The 23,841-nt window shown below is 40.9% G+C and overlaps 1 protein-coding gene across 6 annotated transcripts in view; it reads right to left on the bottom strand.

The window, feature by feature from the left end:
- The window catches only part of LOC144005928 (uncharacterized), a 113,434-nt gene that overhangs the window by 73,349 nt on the left and 16,244 nt on the right, over positions 1–23,841 (bottom strand). For 4 of the 6 annotated variants that reach the window (XR_013279689.1, XR_013279691.1, XR_013279690.1 and 1 more), the window contains exons 1-5: positions 8,276–14,266; positions 8,059–8,129; positions 7,212–7,306; positions 3,178–3,270; positions 2,559–2,681 (exon numbers count right to left, since the gene is read on the bottom strand). The exons of 1 other annotated variant lie outside the window; for it this stretch is intronic. Coding sequence is in view for 1 of the 5 variants with exons in the window: in XM_077504421.1 (XP_077360547.1) it covers positions 2,559–2,681; positions 3,178–3,270; positions 7,212–7,306; positions 8,059–8,129; positions 8,276–8,346 (453 nt within the window). In the remaining 4 variants the exon portion in view is untranslated. Of the gene's footprint in view, positions 1–2,558; positions 2,682–3,177; positions 3,271–7,211; positions 7,307–8,058; positions 8,130–8,275; positions 14,267–23,841 lie in introns of those variants that run through there. One more of the 6 variants, XR_013279692.1, reaches the window with a different exon arrangement.

Below are 23,841 nucleotides of genomic sequence, written 5' to 3'. Positions count from 1 at the left end.
ATAATTAACGGCGGCGACGCCACGCTCGACGGCCTAATTCCGTTTGTCTGCCCGATCGCCTCCCATCGCGCTGGGATTTATCAGACGACAATTTACACTTTTAAAACATGTTCAATGTAATCGACGTTTGTGTTGTTTGTCATCGCAGTTGACCAAACATGTATGAAAGTCTGCACGAAGCATCCATTTTAATAGGAAGTTGGTGAGCTTGCCTTGGAGAGCCACCAAGGTTATTATAGTGAACTAAAACAAACAAAAAATAAAAATAAAATAAAATTCAATAAACAATTTTGTGAACGAAAAAAAAAATAAAATGAAAATGCTTTTTAAAAAATTTAAACTATCTGAAACTACATTTTAGGGGTGTGAATTGCCGATTCTGGCGATTCGACCTGTATCACGAGTCATACGTCGCGATTCCATTCGATACGATTAATCCCAAGACAAATATATGACGATTCTTGCGTTTTTTGTTTTTTTTAAACTCAATTTTAGAAAATACTAATCAGTAGGGGTGTGAATTGCCTAGTAGTACCTGGCAATTCGATCCGTATCACAATTCATAAGTTACGATTCGATTCGATACCGATTAATCCTCATACGAAGTCGATTATTGCAATTTTTTGGGGGGGATTACTCAAATTTAGAAAATACTAACCAGTAAATGTGTACATGTACACTGTAAGATTTGTATGAAAATTTATTATTATTTATTGTTGTTAACTAACAAGAACTAGCTATAATTATAGCAAAAATGTGATTTGAAGTCGATTTATTTTGATATGAACCGGAATAAGGACGTTTGAAAGTGTGTCACACAGAAGTGATGTCACCTCGCAGCAGCCAATAGAAAAGCACCAAAAGATGATATCGCTCCCATAAATTTTTTTTTTTTTAATATTGTGCACAAGTAATACGCGTTAAAAGGAAAAACTAAAACTAATTCTGAAACTAAAACAAAACTAAAACGAAGCATTTATTTAGTAACTACAAGTAATAAAAAACAGAACCACCCAGAAAACTAATTAAAACTCACTAAATTTAAAAAACAAAACTCAAAACGGACTCAAATGAAAAATTGCAAAACTATAATAATAATAACCCGGGTCATCAAAAATTACCCGGTCTCTCACCCAAAGCTAGCTGGGAAAAGACTCCAGCTTACCTGTGACACTAATGAGGACACGCGCCCTCGAAACTGGATGAGTGGACGGCGGCAATTTCACGCATAACAGGTGGCCATGTTGCACAGCCTGAGGCCACTTTTGTTTTTTTGTTTTTTTTTGCGTTAAATGGCAGCATTTCATGGAAATCCCAGCCTGCGGCTCTTGTGCCCGTCGTTCATAAGCTGGAGGAAGATGAAGACATTTCCGCATCAAGCTGCAAATTTGACAGACAAGCGAAACATCTGCGGCCCGCTGCGTCATAAGCGGCTACATTAGCGCACCGATAAACACGGCAGCAGGCAAAAAAAAAAAAAAACATGGTTTGCAGTTTGATGCCAATTGGCAATGCAAACAGATGTTGCAAAATACTTACACAAATCGATTCGATTTGATTCACAAGGACCCGATTCATTTCGATTCACGATTCACAACAACTTTTCCTCACAAGGGTCGCGGGGGTGCTGGAGCCTATCTCAGCAGGCTTTGGGGGGGAATCGATATATCGATACATGGTTTTATGTATCGATGTTGGGATATGAAAAGGCATATCGATACGATATCGATATTTTGAACCCAGCCTTACAAACAAAGGCAAGACAGTGTAAAATAATTGAAGTAAAATCCATTTAAGGACATTTAAAATCGATTCTGAATTGTAGTAAATGAGAATCGCGGTTCCTTTTTTGGCAAACCCTTTCTGTCAATTCATCAATTCATCAGAATATATTGAGTTTGCTTATTTTGCTGCATGAAAAATGTCATTCTTTCATTCGATGGAAAAAAAATAAATGTCACTTCTTTCGGTACATGTTAAATATCGCAATAATATCGATATCTCTATATTCAGCATCTATATGGCATATCGCATGATTTTCCAATATTGTGCAGCCCTACTAAAAGCAATTAATATAGACAAGAGTACGTATAATTTGACGTCTATTTTGTGTACGGGTTATCCTCACTATGCAACAAATTTTTAATTTCAAGAGCGTGAAAGCAAAAAAAATGACAGCAGCAGCATTTTCATTTTGCTGGACAGTATCCAGTCCAGCTGTGTTAAAATAAGCCCAAATATGTCTTGCTGACCGCATTATTCTTCCCGTGGCATTGATGCTCCATCTGTACAGACAGCCGCGCACACACACACATTGCTGTCAAGTAAGCTTGTGGCGCATAGCGCCCGCGGATACGCATCCTGGCACCAAAGGTCACATGCACAACATGTTCTGAACACACACACAAAAAAAAAAAAAAAAAAAAAAAAAACTAAACAAAACGATGCACACAATAACGACAAGCAAAAAGCTGCCGATGGCCGTCAACACAATGATGCCAAACCATAATGACAAAATGAGTCACGGCGGTGACCTCAATGTTGCGCGCTCTTCTTACCTGACAGGACCGATGAGACAGTCGGAGCAGGAATCGTGTCACCCTCGGACCCGAGGACGGCCGGCGCGGCGCCGTCGTGTCGCAACCTCTCGGCGTGCGTGGCGCAAGACTTGGCAGCGGCTTCTGGGAGGCAAATGTGCCACTTGTGGTTAACGTAAGATGCTGCTTTCAAAACCTTTGCAAAATTTAGATCGAGGGATGTTCAATATCACTTTTTCAGACCGATACGAGTTGGCACCGATACTACTCGTACTTCACTCATTCAAGACCAAAAACGTATAAATACGTTTTTTAATATTTTGTCCTTCACTCCCAAAAACGTATTTCTATGTTTTTTATGGTTTGTTTTTTTTAAGCTAGAGTATACAGAAGGCTTTGATGCAGGTTCTGACATGAAGAGGTTGCTTAAAGCAATGGTAGTTACAAAAATGGCCAGCATGTGGCAGCTAAGTATAAGAGATCAGCCAGTGCCATGTTGCAACAAGCTCCTTTTCCCAGTGTTTTCACCAGCAATGTGAATAAGGATGAAACTTAGCTATATTCTAATGCTAATTGCTGAAAATTGCAAGCAGATACAAATAGTTTTTTTTTTCTGATGAAAGAGAAAGATAGTACCTACCAAAAGAAAGATTAAAGTCTCTTCTTTCATCAGGAAAGAAAAAAGTATATTTCTATCTGTTGAGCGTCCTGATCGGGAAGCCATTCCACGATGCTAATTGTGAAAAAGAAAAGGATGAAGACAAATATGAACACAAGTGAATCCATGTATTTCTATTTTGTTGCCATTCATACAACATAAATCATAGTTTTGTGTTCAACTTACAGGCCCAAATGTGACGTCAGAATATTGTTTTTTGTATTGGAGGCAAAAATGTGGACCCAAATATGTATTTGTTTTCAACAAAGTCCAACCTGAAATCTTGTTTTCCCAGGAAAACAAGAATTGTATGACTTGAGTGGGGGTCGGACTTCGGAGCTTCCACTTTATTATCGTCTTCGACAAGAATGATGCGCATTAACGATGCTTTCTTTTTTTATTGCCTACCTAAGGCCGGCATTTTTCGTCCGTCCTCAACGGTTAAGTCGTAAATAATAAGCCCGTGGTGCGTTTGATGTGGAAAATCTGTTTTTTAGGAGCTTCCCCGGGCTGTCTTGACATCTTGTTTCAATGCCAGCGTCAATATTGGAAGCCTTGATGAGCTCGCTTTCTTTTCATCCTAGCATGACTAACCGCTAACACAAGTTATTCTTTGACTCGCACGCAGACCGACACATCCGCTCTCATGCCGCATACGCCATGCCCATGGCGGCTGTCATCAAAGCCGACAAACCTCATCCTCACTATGACAACACAATATGTTCACATGAAGACAGACGATACTCACAGGCGCGTATTTGTTATCTTTTTTTGTGAAAAATGACAAACTATTCCTGCGCTTTACTGAATGTAACTTGTGAAACAATTCATGTCTGTATACGTTATGCTGCTTGATGGCACATCAGAAGGAGCGGCGCATTGTTTATTGAGATGAAGCAAAACAATGCTAATATTGAAATTATTTACAAATTGATTTATGTAATAAAGCACAATATTAACTCTTTGACTGCCAAACGTGATCCAAAAAAACAAAAAACAACCCCACACAGTGCCAGCCGATTTCGAGCATTTTCACTCATCTTTCAAGGCAAACAGAATATTGTGCGCTACGACTACATAAACATGCTGGATACCATATGAAAGATCGGATTCCATTCTTTCATTAGCAAAAAAAAAAGTATGTTTCTACCTTATTCCATTCTTTCGTAATCACCAGTTTGAAATGTCCCAAAAAACACAACTGTGAAGGAGTTTTTTTTTTTTTTTTTTTTTTCACGGCGAGAGAATGAATGTGTTGTCATCCGCCGCGCTCACTCGTGTATTGCATGCGTGGAGTGACCAGCGACACGGAGCACTAACGTGTGCCGACAGCAAATCAATAGTTGATAGCGTTTCTTGGCTTTTAGGGGAGAACTATTTATAACCCCGCTGCGCCGTCACTCTTCAAAGCAAATCCGATATTTCCATGAGACAAAGCAGCTGCGCTTCAGCGGCGGCGGCGCACCGCGCACCGCGCGGAGCGGTTCTTTTCTCTCACCCGCGTTTCAATCCTTCTGATTGGATTGGGTGAATTTTCATCACTGTTGTTTTCATTGTCCTTTTAGTCATTGACCAAATAGTCAATCAATTTATCGTCTCAATGCGTGGCTTCTATTTTAGTTTCTGTTTCATTTTCATTTGGAAAAAAATTAATTCCATGATGAAAATGATGGCGAAAATGTTCCGTTGACGAAATTATCACCGCACGGCAAGCCGTCTCCGAACTATTGAGTTGAAAGTCACGAGTGAATGTGGGAGGTTTGGCGTTATGAAGGACATTTCCGGCTGTGAACGTAGATTATTATAAAAGACATTTTCATCGGTTTTAACAGTGCACAAAAAAAAACAACAACCGTGAGCACTTTTCAAACTGCTCGACGAAAAGCAAGAAAAAGTGAGCTCCCGCAAAATGAGCAAAGGCTCGGACTTTGGTGAAAGTCAGCAAGGGGTATTTTTATATTACAGCCCAAATAACATTTCAGCTGCCAGTGACTTCCTTGCAGGTGCACGGCCAGCAAACGCTGACTTGCCGCAATCGTTGCAAACGTGCGTGGGAGGAATGTGTCAGGCCTGCCTGCCCAAGTTTGTCAGTAGCGGGTATGGATCATGTTATTTTGATGCACCACCACAACGTGTTGATGCATTTGCTCGGCGCTTCATCATTCGTCTCTCTTTTTTTTTTTTTTTCCCCGTCCGCTCGCCATCCATGCGGCAGCCGTCGCCCGTCGAACGAGTGATGCCGTGGAATTAGCAGGTGAAGCGCTTGCGAGGGAACGACGTTTACGTGCAATAAACGGGCCACCGTGCGAGGCGCTCGCTCTATTTGTCAGCGAGACGGGTGGACGGATAAATGACGGATGATGACTTATTACACAGCGAGAGGCCGGCAGATGCCAAACTCCCGTTGGACTGCCGGCACATTTTCTCACTTAGCAGGTAATTACGTACGCAAACACTCATTTGGAACGTCAGCGTTGATGAATGCAGATTAGCATTCGCATTATCATGCTTGCAATGTTTTTTTTTTTTTATATATCATTTGTCAAAATTGATGAAGAGAGCAAAGTGAAAGGTTCCAAAGGAAAATTGTACATGTAAGCAGTGGCGAAACAGCATCAGTGCCCAACTACATACATACGAGGAGAGTGACAATAGATCAATATGATAAATCGTGATACTTTGTCTCCTGATAGACTATCGATACGCCTACACAAGTATCATGATATTTGTAGTTAATATACAGCCACTATAACGGTTCCATTGTTAATTTACGTATTGAGCAATTACTTGGAGGGCCACTAGGGGGAGCGCCTCATAAGAGTGGCGGGGAAATGGACGCAAGTGTTCAGGCAAAGAAGACTCATCAATGCTCTTTGACATTTATCTGTCTGGCAACTGACTCAGTTTTCATACGTTTCTATGTAAAATGTGGATTACATCTTCAATATTTTAAAACAGAATTTGTGTTTCGACTTTTTGAAGCACACAATTTTGAGGAATAATAATATTTATTTAATATTTAAGTAATTTTATTTATTTATTTACTTCTTTTACTTTTTATATTTACTTTTTTTTGTATTTCTAAAAAAAAAAAAAAAAAAGTGTCAGCTGAGGCCCTTATTATTTTTGATGGTGTACGGACTTTTATGATTAAGCACTCCAAACGTCGCTTAGTCGCCGACCAACAAATTACCATGCAAACAGTGGAACAAAAATCACATCTGTTTTGTTTTACACAATGCTTTATTTGCTACATATTTCATCTTTTTGTGCTGTCTGCATGATTCATGTCTAATGAATAAATTGTTTCCTAATCCTCATTGTGCTCTTTTATGAATCTGTTTCATTTCCTGGTTCGACTCGCATCAGCCTAGTAAGTGGCTGCTGGGAATATTATTATTATTATTATTATTGTTTTTTTCCATTGAGCTACTGGGAGGATGTGATTGAGCTCCCTTAACTCTCAAGTAAATCATATGTTATGAGACAAGAAAAAAACATTCTGTTGCTCTTCCTGGTGGTGATGTAAATTTTTTTTATCTATGTTGCTCACATATGTCCTATTTTTATGAGATACATACGGCAATGTATGAACTCGCGTTAGTGTGACTCAAGTGATGTCACCTGTCAGCGTCCACATGGAATTTTCGAGGGGATTCCGATTTGGTTGCGAGAGTCGCAGGCCGCATTCGTAATGACACTCGATGCTGCTCTGAAGCTGCCGCTCGCTGACGAGATCGACGTTACGTAAGGTAGACGAAGAAAAACCCAAAACCCAGCGAGGGAGGCGTCTCTCAACAAAATCGGTCAAGGTGTGGTATTCAAAAACACGCACTCACTTTTTCATTTCAGAATACATTAAACAAAAAAACAAAAACATGTTTTTGTGACAAAATATAGCACAAAAGATGAGTAAAAGTGTCACCGACACTGTAAAATGTATACATTTTAATAGTATAGCATATCAGGGGCAGATTTTCATCAAATAATCTCTCTTAACACTCCCTATTTCTTACCTTGTTGCAATTAGCCGTTTGGAGGGGGAAGACAGACTGTCTCATCCCATATACTGCCGGGCTTTTGTTACCGTGACGACTGAGGACGGACGGACCTTGCGGGGGTTGAACGAGAAGAGCCCAGATTAAGAGTCCATACAGACTAAAAAATAAAATACACGTGTCAATTTGTATGCGTGTGGCAAAGGCAGTGAGCACAACGCTAACACAAATACTACCTATTAAAATTGAATTAATGGAAATGCAATTAATCGGTTCCAGCCTTCCAAAAAATGGTTAAGATCATTGCCTATGGTGTTTCCTATTATGCGTTAGCATTAGCATTAAGTTAGAGCTAATTCCTTGTTACATGTGTAGTTCAATTGAGTAGGAGTGTGACGATATATATCGATATCGCGATTAATCATGATATATATACATATTTTATGTTTCAACTTTTTGAAGCAAACAATTTCTGAGGAATATTAAAGTTGATTTAATTGGATTTAATACTTAAGTAATTTTATTTATTTATTTACTTTAGCTCCAGTAGTGGTACTTTGCAATGTGACGCACGCGTTTACATTAAAACCACCTCAAATCTAACAACCATCAGATGGTCCCGATCGATCCTGTTTGTCAGCATGCACAGCAAAGCTCGTGTACATCGTGCTTTTTGACCTTGCAGTATCCTCATGCCAGGATGCGACTCCACAAATAACCCGGTGCCAAACATTGATTACCGCTAGCACGCAGCGCGGCACAATGCCGAGCAGAAAGACATATTGGCAGTGCAGTTAACACTTATCTCCCCGTCTCCATCTCATTGTATTTCTCTCTCTGCTTATACACGTTTCATTATACTCACAGAAGATTATAGGCTGCTCAGCTGTTGGGGGGGAACAATCTTTCTTCCTTTCTCCTTTCAAGCAATTCAACCTGTGAAGTGAACAGAAGGTGTTAGTAGATTCAAATAAGCAATGTATTCACACTTGACTTTTATTAACAAGTAAGAATTACAGCTGTTACAGCTTGATCCGAGAACAAATTGTTTCTACTTGCACTAATTGAATTGGTGAACTAACATCATAACGAGAAAAATTTCTGCGGAAATTTTGGATGTGACTGCTGACTCTTGCAAGGTGGAAAGCCGCATGCACTGATCAGTTTGCCAAAACCTGTTGAAATCACGTCACTTCCTGTTGAAATCAGGGCACTTCCTGTTGAAATCAGGTCAGTTCTGGGTCACTTCCTGTTGATATCAGGTCACTTCCTGTTGATTTTAGGCCACTTCCGGGTCACTTCCTGTTGAAATCAGGTCACTTCCTGTTGAAATCAGGTCCGTTCCGGGTCATTTCCTGTGGAAATCAGGTCACTTCCTGTTGAAATCAGGTCAATCCCTGGGTGCTTGATTTGTGGATCTTTTCCTCTCCTTCTCCATTCATTCCTATGGGACTTTTTGGCAGTTTTTTTTTTTTGGGAGGGGGGGGCGGTGGGGGGGGGGGGGGGGGGCGGAATTGCGTCACCATGGCAACTCGGAATTCCAAAAAAAGTAATTCTCCGCCAAGTCAGATCGAGCTGCATCTTTTGATATCATCATCTCATTTGTGCCGGTACGTCCAACGGTTCGGGCCGTATTTTGTCTGAAAAATTCCTGTAAATAAAGAAAAATAATAAACACCGTTTTCTAGGATAGTAATATGTGCCTGCTTTGCTCCGCAGCAGTCATATAATAAAATAAAATATAAAAATATAATAAAAATACATTTAAAAAATATATATAATCAACCTGCTTGGCTAGCCAAAAAGATTACACGCAAAGAGGTAAGTATAATACAAAAACAATGTCTTAATTTAGGCCAAAAAAACATTTTCAATAGTAACTGTTGTGTGATGAAACAACATTTGGGGGCATTAAAACCTACAACAGTTCTCTTTATTTTGATTGGCGACATTAGCAGCTAATACATGTGATAGCCTACATGGCTAATGATTAGCAATTTTGCTGCATGATACCCTAGTTACAAAAACTCATTGAGTCTGGAAGGTGACAAAGGAAACGTATCACTGCAATGACATGTACAAGTGGTGTTACCTTTGTTGCGTTGGCAGCCATCTTGGTTCGGTCTTGACTAGAAGTCCTGCCCCCACAATGTTTTTCATTTTACCTTCTGCAAGCAGCCCATCTATCTCTTTTTAAAAATCAAAAGTAACCCTTGACCGCAAAAGTTTAGCTTAGAGTGATAAATGAGCCGACACAAATAAACATTATCTGCTTTTAACTTGATTTATTGTTGACTCTTTTTTTTTAGGACAAAAAAAATTGTTCTCTTCCTCTGAATATTTCATCTCCTGATGGCAGTCATTCCAAGGTCCCCTCCAATGTTTACACCGGCGTCCCTTCTAATTTTAGGAAGGCAGGCGTAGGCCGTAACGGAAAGTGACACTATCTAGCCAGCATTCTTTTTTTTTTCTTTTTTTTTCCTGGAGGGCACGTCAAAAGCGAGGGCTGGCGAGCGTTGTAGTGCTAGCCACTCGGACGCTAAGGTCCCCAAGTGTCACATTATTTCCACATGTGGACGAGAGGCTTCGCGGGCTGGCCGGGATAGGCCAGGCTGGACAGCTCGCTTGCTAGCTGGCGGCGCAGTTCACGCGAAAGGCAACACCCGTAATGTCATGTTAGCACCACCAGCGCAAGTGACGCTAACACCTTGAAGAGACATTTCACATTTTTTGACGTCACAAATCCCATAACACATGAATGAAACGGCTTTAGTCATCATGGGCAAATATGATATTCAGACTACTCATCTGAATGTAGATGTATTTTAAAATAATATAGATTTTTGTTATAAATATCGAAAGTTAACTAAAACTAATTAAAAAAAAAAAACTAAAATTAAAAAACAATTTTGTTAACTCATTTGCTCCCAAAAACGTACAAGTACGTTCTTTTTGAAATGTTTTAAGTGTCCCAAAGACGTATTTTTACGTTTTTATGTTTTGTTTTGTTTTTATGCTAGAGCATACAGAAGGCTTTGATGCACCCTCTCAACTGCAAAGAACAGTTACAGAAATGGTAGTTATTACACAAACGGCCAACAGGTTGCAGCAGAGTTTAAGAGATCAGCCAGGGACGTGTTGGAAAAAAAAGCTCAATTACTCATAATTCTAAATAGATTTGTGAATAATGATCAAATCTGGCTATATTGTAATACTAACTGCTGGAAAACGGAAACAGATTTTTTTTTTTTCTGATGAAAGAAGAGATTTTAATCTTTCTTTTGGTAGAGTCCATGTTTTGATAGCAATAGAACACAATATTCTGTGGGCCTTGCAAAATCAGTCAAAATACAGTAAAACAGCCGGGAGTGAAGGGGTTTGCTTCTGTGAAAATGGCTGCCAGTGAATGAGTTATCGAAATAAAATAAAAACAAAAATGTTTTCTAAAAAAAATGAAAACTAACAAACTACATTTTATGTTTACAAAACTAACTATAATTCTAGCAACAAAAAAAAGTTTCAGTCTTTGGTAATTACGATATCTCTGGTTGTCCGACAGTATATTGTTGTCATTCTTTAGCAATTGTGTGTGACTAATTTGGAAATACATATTGAAAAGCGAATATTTTACACAATCGAGATTTGTGTTCAATTTAAAGTGGTGAGAAAAGAATCTAACAATTCAGCAGATGGTTTGTGGAAATTGCCAAATAAATAATAATAATAATAGAAAGAAAAAAAAAAGATACAAAACAACATCATCCCAGGCATAGATCGACGCCGTTTTCCACCGTGGGAGTCGTTTGACTGTAATGATGCGATTCTCAACAGAGACAGAATGGAGAGACAGATTGTCTGGATGGGCAAAAAGGCCCCGAAGAAATGATGGAAATGGGCAAAAAAAAAAGTTGTGTAACAATTTTCCCTCTCATCGTGCTCCCTTCCTTATGCTCAACTTGAACAGTCTACCAAGGTCACTTCCAACAAATGTCCGGCCTTAACCGTAAAAGTGACAAATTAGTCTGCACCCCCCAAAACAGTGTCTTAAAAACAAGTCTGTGATGTGCAAATATTACAGACAGTTAAGACACTCATTATTTGTCACTTTAACTTGTGAAGGCAGCAGTTCATACAGAGAAATTTCATGTATGATGCAAATTTACCCTCAAATGTAACTGTGAAGCTGACGTGGAAACCAGGCTAGCTCAGAAGACATTTTCAGAAACTGTATATGTGCAGATAACAAAGGATTTTCTTGGTTGTTTCATTTCACACTTGTTGGATGTCAAATCACCCTGGAGACCCAAGCATTTGTATGCAAGCTATTAAAAAAATCAGTTTTCCATAAAATGTCTCCTTTAAGCCTTAAGACTCGGCAATGCACAATTTAAGATACTTGATAATCGGCAACACTACGAAGTTATTTTCATTTTCACTTGGCTGGAGGGAGCCATTTTGAACACTGACTCATATATAATAGCAGGCAAGATACATGATGAGAGCAATGGACCACTAAGTGTTTCTTTTAATTACTCAGAATAAGTATCCAAAATCTGCTTTGCTGATTGTTTTTGACTGTTTAAGCATCCCTGTTTAAGCGGAGAACTGTAGAAAAGGTTTCAATTTAATCCTAATTCTCTTTTGAGTGGTTGAACCCAAAGAACTCGGCCTAGCTTGCGTTGAAATAAACTTGCCGTGCCTAGCAACGAGCGGCCTCGTAAATGAGTGATATCCATTTATTTATTATTTTCTACTACTTATCTTATTCAGAGTCACAAATGGTCTGGCGTCTATAAACAGGACACAAACAAACAAACCATTCACACTCACATTCATACAATTTAAGGTCAGCAATGAATGCATGTTTTTGGAACGTGGGAGGAAGCCTGAGTACAGTATATTATATAACTGATCGTCCCCAGCCTTTTTTTTTTTTTTTTTTTTTGAATGGCCGTGCGCGGGCCCAGTGGGTGCACGTTGTTTTAAAACGTACACCATCAAGACGTTCTCTTCGCGTCCTCTCCGCAACTCCTGCTGTTTCCGAGGCATCCGTCTCGGAGGCAAGCGTGCAGTTAGCGCCATGCATTATACTAATTGGCCACGTGCTCCCATACCGCCTGTGTCGACTTGTGTACAAGAAGATGTCAAGTCATAGGGGTTCGTTAGAGTAGATAAAGCACCCAAAAGAGCAAATGTATCCATTTTAAAGCAAAAAAACAAATGCGTTATCAAAATAGTTTCATCACCTCTATAACTCATTATACAAGTCTCTCTTTGGTTCTCTTAATCACTCAGAGGACGTGTACGGTTCACACTTAGCATATGTTAATTCATTCCTACTGTGTCAGGCTTTACCTCCCTAAGCCTACGAAGCCTGCCGGCGAGACCTGTGTGGATTAAAATAGGAGAATACATTATACGGCTGATTTTACAGAAAGCCAAGTTAAGCTTCCGCAAAAGCACAGATGTGTGCTTGTGCTCCCCAAATGTTGATAGTAACACAACAACAATGTGGCCATTGTCGCTCTAAGCTAATCGGCGACTACCAGGCAACCATTCACAAACACACAGTGCCTGCGCGGGAGTCCAACGAATGAACTACTTTCCTAAAATCCGACTCCACAAGGTGTCATACGCACCCAAATTCAAATGATGTATGCACGCCCTGGAAAACGGAAAAAGTCAATTATTTTTAGACTTTGTTGGAGGGTGAAGTAACACTACAATGCATCTACGGGAGCGGATGTAGGTCAACACATCGTCCTCCAAAAGCACAAGTACCCGGGTATGGCTTTCCTTCTGTATGCGTGTGTCCATGTGAAGCAAAGCGAGTGGAGCCCATTCATCATCGCCGATACCTTGTTCGGCTAATGAATATAACCCTGACTACACCTCTAGGGTATGCTGCAAGGGGGCAGAGGTTGCACCTCTAACGTTTACAAAACTCTCAGAGGCCACACGTGGAGCAAGCACACTATCAAGTGTCTCAGCGAGTAGCGCCAAATGATAGTAATACAGTGGACTTAAGAGTTTTCGAGTTATGAGCTGAACTCAGAAATTTGAGTTTCAACAGAAGCTTCACGTATGCCGTCACTCGCGTGAATTAGACAAAAAAGGAACGGGTTCTGTAATGGAGTTCCACAGTTACTGATGCACTTTCAACCATTTATTGCACAGAATAAATAACACACGTGAACACATGCTTAATTATATGTGCAGGATATCTGCACTTTACTCTGGATCCTCCAATCCTGATGGAAGCAGGGCAAATAAGTCTGTGTAATGGATGCATGGAGTCGTTCCCGGAAATGAAGACGTTTGTGGTGGAAAGAAGGCTTTTCCCGACAATCTTTTGCAAAGGCTTCACCATCTGTAAAATTGCTTTTGGACTCAGACCAACGTTCCTTAATCTTCTCAGAAAATACGAAGATGCTAGCGAGAATTCCCAACCAGACCAGAGGAGTTGTTGCTGGTGGATGTCCAGGTACAGTACTTGAAACCAGAGATGTCAAACCCCAGGGCCAGAAAGTAAAACCCCTTCCACAGTTTGGCTTTAGAATCAGGAGCTCCCGGGGAGGTTATGGTGGGAAGTTAAGGATGACATCCATGGTGGAACTGTTCTTCCAATCTGTATACTGATGAGGGGCTACTGTGACGTCACTGGTGTCTCTGATGTAGTTCATGACAATCCTCTTGAAGAACTTTATGACGATCATCCCATGGCCTTCAAACTGGTTGCCACTCATTGTCAGGATTGTCACTGTGGAGCCTTTTGGGGACTGGAATTAAAAGGTGGACGTCTTCATGCATCTAGCGACAACCACCTGAGAGATGGAGGTGTTTAATATGTGTTAACACCACCGCCTTTCCCGACAATCTTTTGCACAGGCTTCACCACTGGGTCGCACAGCATCTGTAAAATTGCTTTTGGTCTCAGACCAACGTTCCTTGATCTTCTCAGAAAATACGTAACGATGCTAGCGAGAATTCGCAACCAGACCAGAGGAGTTGTTGCTGGTGGATGTCCAGGTACAGTACTTGAAACCAGAGATGTCAAACCCAGGTCCAGAAAGTAAACCACACACACACACACACACACACACACACACACACACACAGTTTGGCTTTAGACACAGGTGCTCCCGGGTAGCTTGTTTACGTGCCGGTCCACTGATGTTGAAGGCGGCCGGACAATGTGTTTCCACAGAAGTTGTGGACAATTGTAAGGATGGCATCCATGGTGTAACTATTCTTCCAATCTGCGTACAGGGGAGGGGCTACTGTGACTACAATGGTGACTGATGTAGTTCATGCCAATCTTCTTAAAAGACTTTATGACTATCATCCAATGGCCTTCAAACTGATTGCCACTCATTGTCAGGATTGCCATTGTGGAGCCTTTTGGGGACTGGAATGAAAGGTGGACGTCTTCATGCATCTAGCGACAACCACCTGAGAGATGGAGGTGTTGAATATGTGTATCGCCATCTGAGAAGTGCAGTCCCTCAAAATGATGTGATGTTGTTCGTGCCAGCAGTCTTGAGTGGGTTAATCCTATCGAGGGATCTCCTCACATCAGCCTGAACAACTCTGAGGGACATCTTCTGGTGGTGAAATCAATGATGCACTTGATAGTCTTCCACATGCTCCACGGATTGTTGGTGGTGAAATGAACATATTCCTTCATGACAACTGGCTATTCTCAAAGCAAGTGTATCGCTGACCTGGATACAGCATCCCTGGCTTTCAGAAGAGATTTTACCCCCAGGCTCAGTCAGGGTTTTTGATTGGGGTGGGTGATGACAGCCTTGGTGTTGGTGACATCACCTCTAAACACTTGGAGGAAAACCAAATCATCCATATTTGTCCAGATTTACATCTCCCTCTCTCTTACCCGGCCACGGATATAAGCCTGAATGGTAACCAAACGAGTGTCATTCTACCTCATAATGTTTTAGACATTTAGAATGCTGCACACCCTTTCAGTGACATTTGAGTGAACCAATTTTGACGTGAGGCTGGCGGATTACCCAAATAATCCGCCAAGCGTCTTTCACCAGCATTCTGAACTTTTAAAAGAAAAAAGTCTTAGCTATCAAACAACTTTTGCTTTGCGCGGTTTTGATTCATCCAAGTTATCTCTCCTCTGCATGTCTCCCTCTCACCTCACAGGCACACAAGGAATGAAATGAGACTGGCGCAGCAAAATCACTTAACGTCTCGCTGATTTAACCCACGTTTATTGTTTCGGTTCACTTTCCCACCGCTGAGGATGAGCAGCTCTCCATGTGGGTAAAATTAAACACAGCATCACGCAAAATGAAAATGAAACGAGTGATCCCCCTGTGAGAATTTTCACCAACGCAATCTCTTGCCTCTCATCTGACGATTTCATTTGGTGATGCCACATGGCCTTATTTCGTTGGTATGGTGCACAGGCACTTGAACTGATGTGAAAGTAGATCAATGTAATCCCATAAATGACCCATCCAAAAGGGTTAATGTATTTTAGCTGCAGTGGTTCGGTCTGATGGGACTTAACTTTCAGAACTTTGCTTAGAGACCAGTTTCAATACATACAAAGGCAACTCATTTTTCCTACAAAAAGCAGACGGAGGCGAGGACTGAACATGCTTAGCCTCTGCTCGAACGTCAACCAGTTGACTTTTCTGGGGAACAACCGTTTTTGTTTTTGCTACCAACGTCTTCAGGCTTCGCTATGGAAAGCTTAGAGATCTTGATGACCCAATTAGAATCATGGGAGAGCAGAGATTCGAACCCCAACCCTCAAAACCACTACAAATTCACAGCACTAACCATGTTATAACCTGGCACCTCTCCACAGTAAATTGGTCGGGAAAAGGTGGTACAATAATTCGAGCTGATTGGACGATGCGTCATTCTACACGTTTGTTTTAACTAATCACGGCCATGGGTGAAAATTTCGTCTTCGTTCTTGCCGAAGGGGGGAAAACTACGAACATCTTACCAGCTAGAGATGCACAAAGCGCCCCTCGCTGTTCAACATTCAACAAGGAAACGGTGAGTAATTCTGTGAGAACAGAATTAATTGCAGCGTCCATTCGTCCATGTTAGGTTTGTTTGTTAGCGCCGGCGTCGGCTTCCTGGTTTCGTCATGGTTGCATATCCCGCCCCCAAACACTATGTCGCTGTGATTGGTCCAAACCACCGGTGGTTCGGAACGGCGGTAAGGTTACCCGTGTTATATATTTTACATAATTTCAAGGGTGTTTAAAGGTCAACGATGTAGGAAGTGGACATGTAGCCTTCTCTGGGATGGGCTAATAAAAGCACAAATCCAGCCTAACTTCGGTATTCCCGTCCTTTCCCTGACCCAGTTCTTCCTCTGCGCTCCAACTGCCAGTAAGGACCTCCTCAGCATAACGAGAGGTCACATCCGTACCGGTTTGCTGAAGGTGACACATGACAAATTGATAGCATGTACGGCCCGCTATAAATAGCATTCGATGGATATGCAAAAAAAGCAGAAAAAAAAAAAATCTTGTGGGCTTCATTCCGCTTGGCCTCAACGGACACCTCCATGCTACTCCCATCTGCCGTCTGTGGGCACAGACCACTAGCATGCTGGCTAAACAGCTGTCCAGTTTCATGCATACTGAATAAGGTTCGGAAGATTTGATAAAAGTGGAGGAATCTCACATGGAAAGCTTGGAAAGGGGATACATTGGCTTCAATGTCATCCATTGCTTAAAACTTTTGTGCACAGAAGATAGGTCACTTTTTTTTTGTGCTTCTTGATTAAAATTCGACTGCATGCGACTTGGAACTCTGACAATAGGACTGCATTTTAAATGAACAAATTGGACATACACGGTACAATCACATACAATGTGATTTTGACATTGTGAAAATGTAACATATACGCCACAGTGAACGGAGAAAAAAACCTGTGGCAAATCAGAACTGTAGTAAAATCAAAGGTCATTAAATATCCTCTAATGCTGCATTCGAGGAAGGTGGGAAGTCAGACTTTTCCGACTATATAAATACGTTCTATTTTAAATATTACCATGCTCCCAAAGACGCATTTATCCATTTTTTTTTATGCTAGAGCATACAGAAGGCTTTGATGCAGCCTCTGAACTGAAGAGAATGCTTGAAGCAATGGTAGTTATTACAAAAACGGCCAGCAGCTGGCAGCAGAGTACAAGAGATCAACCAGGGCCAGGTTGCAAACAAGCTCTTTTCCCTACTGTTTTAAACAGATTTGTGAATCATGATGAAACTTCGATACATTCTAATGCTAATTGCTGCAAATCGGAAACAGATAGAAATACACTTCTTTTTCCTGATGAAAGAAGTGATCTAATCTTTCTTTTGGTAGGTTCCATGTTTTTCACCAATGGATGGATAGTCCAAAAGATCAAACACAAATGCTGCTAAGCGTCAACCTGAGTGTCGTGTGACAAAGTAAAGGTTATTTACGTCACATTTGAAGTCAGTTGTTAATCATCAATTGGATAAATTCACACAAGGCTCCCTCCTGTTCAACGCAATTCAAATAAAAGGCGAAAAGACGCTCTGGAGCGCTTAGTGAGATTGTCATCCCATTAGGTGATGTTGCACTTTTACGGTAACCGCAGTACCTTCAAGATGTAGTCGCAGATCGTTTTGAATTATATCACAGCTGGAAATTGCGGTAAAGCACATCCGGCTGCCAAAAGTAATTTCCCTGGATCTGCCTCTCTTTCTCTCCCTCCCTCCCTTTTTTTTTTTTTTTTGCTCATCGTCTTCCTTCTTGCAGATTTGTGGAAGAGTTTATGTGTTTTATTCAGGTCACTGGAACGATTCCTTCCAAACTTAAGAGGTTCAGCACCTTCTTCCTACAATGCACTCGAATTTTATTGAGCGCGATTGCCTGGGGTTTCTCCTCCGGCATGGTATAGTTATTTACATACTTTCACTCTATTCTAAAGAGGTGATAAGCCACCCGCTGCTGTTTTTTTTTTCAATTTGCCACCTTCTTTCACCGTAGTACACACTTGAAATAAATTAGCATCCATGTGAATCATCAGCATCCTGCTGTCGATCGCTCTCCATTGTCAAGCAGTCATTCTCAAAGGAACAAGGCGGTCACTACACCGAATAACCTGAACCTGGGAGAACGTGCTGAAATGACACGACACGTAGTATTAGCAGTTCAGTCGCTAACTCAATGCTAATTCTAGTTAGCATCCGTTTTATGGCATTTTGAAGCAACGGATCACACAGAAACGGTACATGAAGACAGGCAATACGACAGCACTCAGCAGGGATGTAACTATCCAACATTTTTAGAATCGATTAATCAATCGATTAATTGACGAATCAGATTAATTTTAATTTGGATTATTAAAACAGATGTTGATTAATTTGATAATCGATTACTTGTTGATTAATTTTGACAGCTCTAGTACTCAGTCATACACTCTTTATCCTCTATGTAGAATGACTAATATTAGTGGTGTACTGAGGCGCTGGGTTAGTGTGTGACTTCGCAATGAACAGAATATCGGTTTGTCTTAAAACTGCTCCCAGGTGGCCAAAAAACGAGCAACACAATGGCCATTCCATTGATGCGATTTAATTATGCCATTACTGTATGTTTTTATGAAGTGCAAATATCAATTGAATTCCTCATTAAAATACGCATGACAACCATTTTTTTTGGTGTGTTTTCTGGGGAGCCTGGAACAGATGAATCGATTTTTCCGTTAATTTCAATGCGAAATGATGATTAACTATTGATTCTTACGCCTGAGCGCAAACTGTCGGTGTCGTCGTAATCCAAGGACTCTCTGACTAATTGTTCAAATCCCCCGGGCCGCCTTCATTAATTCACACTGTACGGCTGATGTAATAATAGGTGACGCTGGTAATGCGGTTAAATGCATCTCCCAGTCCGTATAATGTCATTTTAAACAGTGTTGCCAAAGTCAATGTACTTATCATCAAGCACTTGAATATGTATTCCAGTAATGGATTATTGGATGAAAATAAAGTCCTAACAGACTTGCAATGTGACATTGGAACTGAAAGCCGGCAGTTGGAAACGGCAGGCAGCACGAGAAGAACGTTCCATTATTACAACGAGAAGATTGAGTGAGCGTGAGAACATGTTTTGGTTCCAGTGGGATTTCCCAGCGGGCCACAGATGGAATCTCGACGTTCCCACGACAGTCTGAACTGAAGGGAAACTCAAAATGGCCTACCCACATGAAATGATTACAAAATAATCATCAAAATCCCTGTTCGCAGACAGGTCAATTCAAGACACAAACCCGAGGTCCTGGAAGACGTGACCAGACGTGCGACCAATCGGAACGAGTCCATATTGTGACTGGGCAAATCCTTTTGGGGAAAAAAAAAAAAATCCTATTTTAATTTGAGATTGCATTTTCAACAATAATCAAGCAGACAGTATCTGAAAATGACTCGAGAATCATCAAAAGATGATATTATGTCTTAAACCTACCAAATATTTTGGACCCTTAGCACCTAAACCAGCTGTACCTAATATCCTGGCTGTGCTTCATTTTCAGGCCCAAGTTATACCGTATCCAATACAAGGGTGTACTTAATATTTTGGCCACTGGTTTACGGTGAATACCAAAAGTCTACACACCCTTATTTGTTTGAAAGCCAGGAAAAAAACTGATTCAGAAAAGAACTGCCTGCCATGAATGTGACATTAAGATGTTTAGTCAGGTGAAGCAAAAATAAGTGAGATAATGTGGTTGCACAAGTGTGCACACCCCAATAACGAGGGACGTGGCTGCGTTCAGGACAGCGATAATTTCGTCGAAAAATTGTCGCCATATGTTTCGTCACGAAAAAATAGGTTCAGACGAAAATAAAACGAAATCTAAAATAGAGACAAAAACGATAATTGACTGCTAATTTCGTCAATGAATAAAATGAAAATGAAAACAACACAGTGACAAAAATTGACACGATCCAATCGGAAAGAATGAAACACGGGTGGGAGAAAAGAACCGCTCGGAAACTGTTCAGTGGTCCATGAACTATTTTTTTTTAATGTTCAAACATGTTTACATTCATTGTGCAGCTGTAAGATTAATCTCGAGCAATTTTGCACTTTCTTTTTATTTACCGGTAGTTGAAAACTAAATTCTAATATTGTCAGTTCAACATGTTACATTCTCCGTACTATTGAAAGAACCAGAAATACATGTCAGCTGTTCTAGTAGGCTTTTCCTGACTGGCAGCGCAGACTCGACCCTGGACTGACACTCAATCGGCGGGCACATCGACAGACAAACGTTCAAAGGCACTGAATTGTCCGTAGGTGTGCGTCTGAATGCTTATTTGGTTGGCCGCAAGTCTGTGGGGTTCCTTCTCGATACGTTTCAGCTCTGCCGCTGACCTAATGAGGCCAATCCCGATCGAAAATGGATGAATGGAGGCTATGATACCCGTTTTTGTTTTTTTTAGCTGATTTGAATCATCAATCGCTTGACTTGAGAACCCGCAATTAAATTGATTGATGTCCTCAGCGGCAGATGCGCCGCCGAAAATGAACAGGCAGAAATAGATGTGTTTCCCTTCCTGCAATCCGTCTTCATTTTTCATGGCCGCTCAGGCAGGATTAACGCGGGTCTGGCGGCCGCGTGCCACTCGTGTCTTTATTTAAAAGGAAGCGCCTTATTGAATTGCTGACATACTAATGGAGCTTGAGGAAAAAGCAAAAAGACGCCCAAAAGGTGCTGTGTGCGGCGCCACCGTTTCTTCGCTCCGACAGAGGATGACACCAAAATAAATTGTTGGGGAAAGCACGACTTTGCTTGTTAGCGGACTAAACGCCAGCTTGATAAGCAGCGTCTCCGTGTGCAATTTCAACAAATTTAAGTCAAGAACTCAACATTTTTCCTGTTTTTACCAGGGATGTAACGATATCCAAACATCACGATATGATATTGTCACGATAGGAAGCTCACGATATGATAATTATCACGATATTGTGGGGATGTTGGCGATATAAAAAAAAAAAAAAAGGTCACAATATTGGAAAAAAAAAAACAATGAATTCATACAAAAAAGCACAATATTGTGCTTTTGTACATAACAGCAATGAATAAACAACCTACAATCTCTAATAACACTTAATATTGAGGCACTTGCTTGCTAATGCACGCACACATATTGACTCAATTCACAAGCATATTACGACGATCATCTGACGATTAGCATAGATTTTAAACATAGAATGGCCAAAACATCCCTAATGAAAATTAAACTAGAGGGTGCTCGAACTGCACAAATGGAAATCAACACAAGTTTGTCATGTTTTGGTTCCGTGTGGTTCGGTTTTGTTTGTTTTTAGGTGTTTGTAGTGTTTTGTCTTCCACATCCCTGCCAAGCTGCCCCACGTTCAGTCCAGTCATGGCGACCCACCATGGCTACCTGCTTCCCACTGCCCAGTCTGGTCTTGGCGACCAGTTCGCTCACATCCCCTCCAGTCTGTTACTTGTTTTTTGTAACTAAAGTTCCCCACATTGCCCTTCGTGTTTGTCTCCCTGGTATGTTTCTCCGCCATTGGATCCATGCACCACGTTCACTCCGCTCACACCACAAACCATGACAGACTTTTATTTTTAACAGATGTGTTGCTTTTAATATCGTGATATCCCAATATTGCCATTATCGTTACATCCCTAGCTTATACTTAATCATTTGATATCCCAAACTATGAATGTTCGATTCATTGCAGACTGTAAACTGTGAAGGTAACTGTTTTTTGTTTTTTTTGTTTTGTTTTGTTTTGTTTTTACCAGTCCATCAGCAGCATAATCTGCTTGTCCCACCCAACGTCCAGCTAGGACAACAGGCGCTTTAGAAAAAGGAAAGTAACAATGGACAATTGAAGCATATCCAGTGTGACTTTGAAAAGCGCCATTTCACTGACACATTGTTGAGACGTCGTAAACTGAGCCTGGCGTCCCGCCCTCATCGTCTCATGTGACATATTTATTCCAAACAGGAAATGAATACTTCAGGGGTGCGTCTGATTCCCAAACTTTTTTTTTTTTTTTTTTTGGAATCCTTCTTTGAGCAAACAACGTGGAATAGTGTGCTATTATCAACCATTTATCAAGCAGCCGTTTTCAGTACATGACGTGCCTGATGCCAACTCTGGAGCCCGACCCCAACATTCATTTTCTGCCAGGGCCACAAACTCTCTCCAAAAAGTGCTTGACATCCACCATTTCATCCATAGCAAGTCTTGATAAGATATGAAAAATGAGCTAGAAATAAAAATTTTCTCATTTTTCTTTTCAGACATTCTTTCACTCTTTGACTGCCAAACGTTATCCAGAAAACAACCCAGACAGTGCCAGCCGATTTCGAGCATTTTCACTCATCTATCATGACAAACAGAATGTTGTGCGCTACGACTACATAAACATGATGGATACTAGGGGTCTGAATTGACTCGTACCTGACGATTCGATTCCTATCACGATTTATAGGTCACAATTCGATAACGATGAATCCCGATTTTATAAGTCGATTGCTGCAAAAAAAAATTTGACTCAAATTTAGAAAATACTAATGAGCAAACATGTACATGTACACTGTAAGATTTGTATGATTAATCGCTTGCTGTATCTATGGACTGCCATTGATCGGGCTAGTCAAAGAAATCCATTCCATGAGTGACAGCGTTTAAGTCATCCGCTGAACGATAAATCTTTTGGAAACAAGAAACTAAAGTCAATTGGTGAATTCAATAAGCTGTAAAACAACAGCAATATCAGACTCTTGATTTTGCACGCCTTTTATCGATATGACCTGCGGGTTTATTGTTTAGTCGCAGTTCAATCAATACAGCAATTAAATAACATGACCTCAGTTATACATATAGAATGTTAAAAATAGCTCTTGCGTTGCACAGGTGTCCCAAATGGGAGGGTTTTTTTTTTAGCATCAGTAGTCGGCTCACACGAGCGCCTCCAAAGTGGAGATAAGTTTGGGTGACTTCGCCGCGAGTGGTCGCATTTCATTAACATTCCCAGTTCCCCGGTCGCCACATTGCTGCCAGGCTCTTCCAGTGTGTCAGAGCCGCTCTGCAGTCAGGCTGAATGAGCACCAAGAGGAATGTCAATGGCGCACGGGGGAAGCGAGACAGGTGATAGACGGGTATGGAAAACTGACGGATGTTACGCTTGGACAGATGACGTGGGGTGGGTTTGCCAAAGTCCTCCAATAAGGCTTAGAACTAGAAGAAATCCTGACAGACGTAGGACAGGATTGGAAAGATCAACGGACATGCACGGGCATTTCCCATGTGGTTCCTGTGGTCTGCAATTTATTTTTATTTTTTTGCCGATCCCTTCAGTGTCTCAAACTTGTTTTATTGAAAAACATTGAACAATATCTGTGAAATAATGCAGTTTGTTTTAACTGCACATGAAGTATTTCTGTCAAATAAATACAAAAGCCTTTTAATCATCTCAGCAGAAGAGGATACTATTTTCAGACCTCTGAGGAGAGAGATGAGATCGGTGGAAAAGATCGTTTTATTTTTAAGAGATCAGCCGATCACCCTAGTCATGACACTAAACATAACCCTGGCATGACCCAGTCATGACAGTTATAGTCTCAA

This window comes from Festucalex cinctus, chromosome 18 (assembly GCF_051991245.1).
Source record: "Festucalex cinctus isolate MCC-2025b chromosome 18, RoL_Fcin_1.0, whole genome shotgun sequence".
NCBI lineage: Eukaryota > Metazoa > Chordata > Actinopteri > Syngnathiformes > Syngnathidae > Festucalex > Festucalex cinctus.
This window is presented reverse-complemented; position numbering and strand designations above follow the sequence as displayed.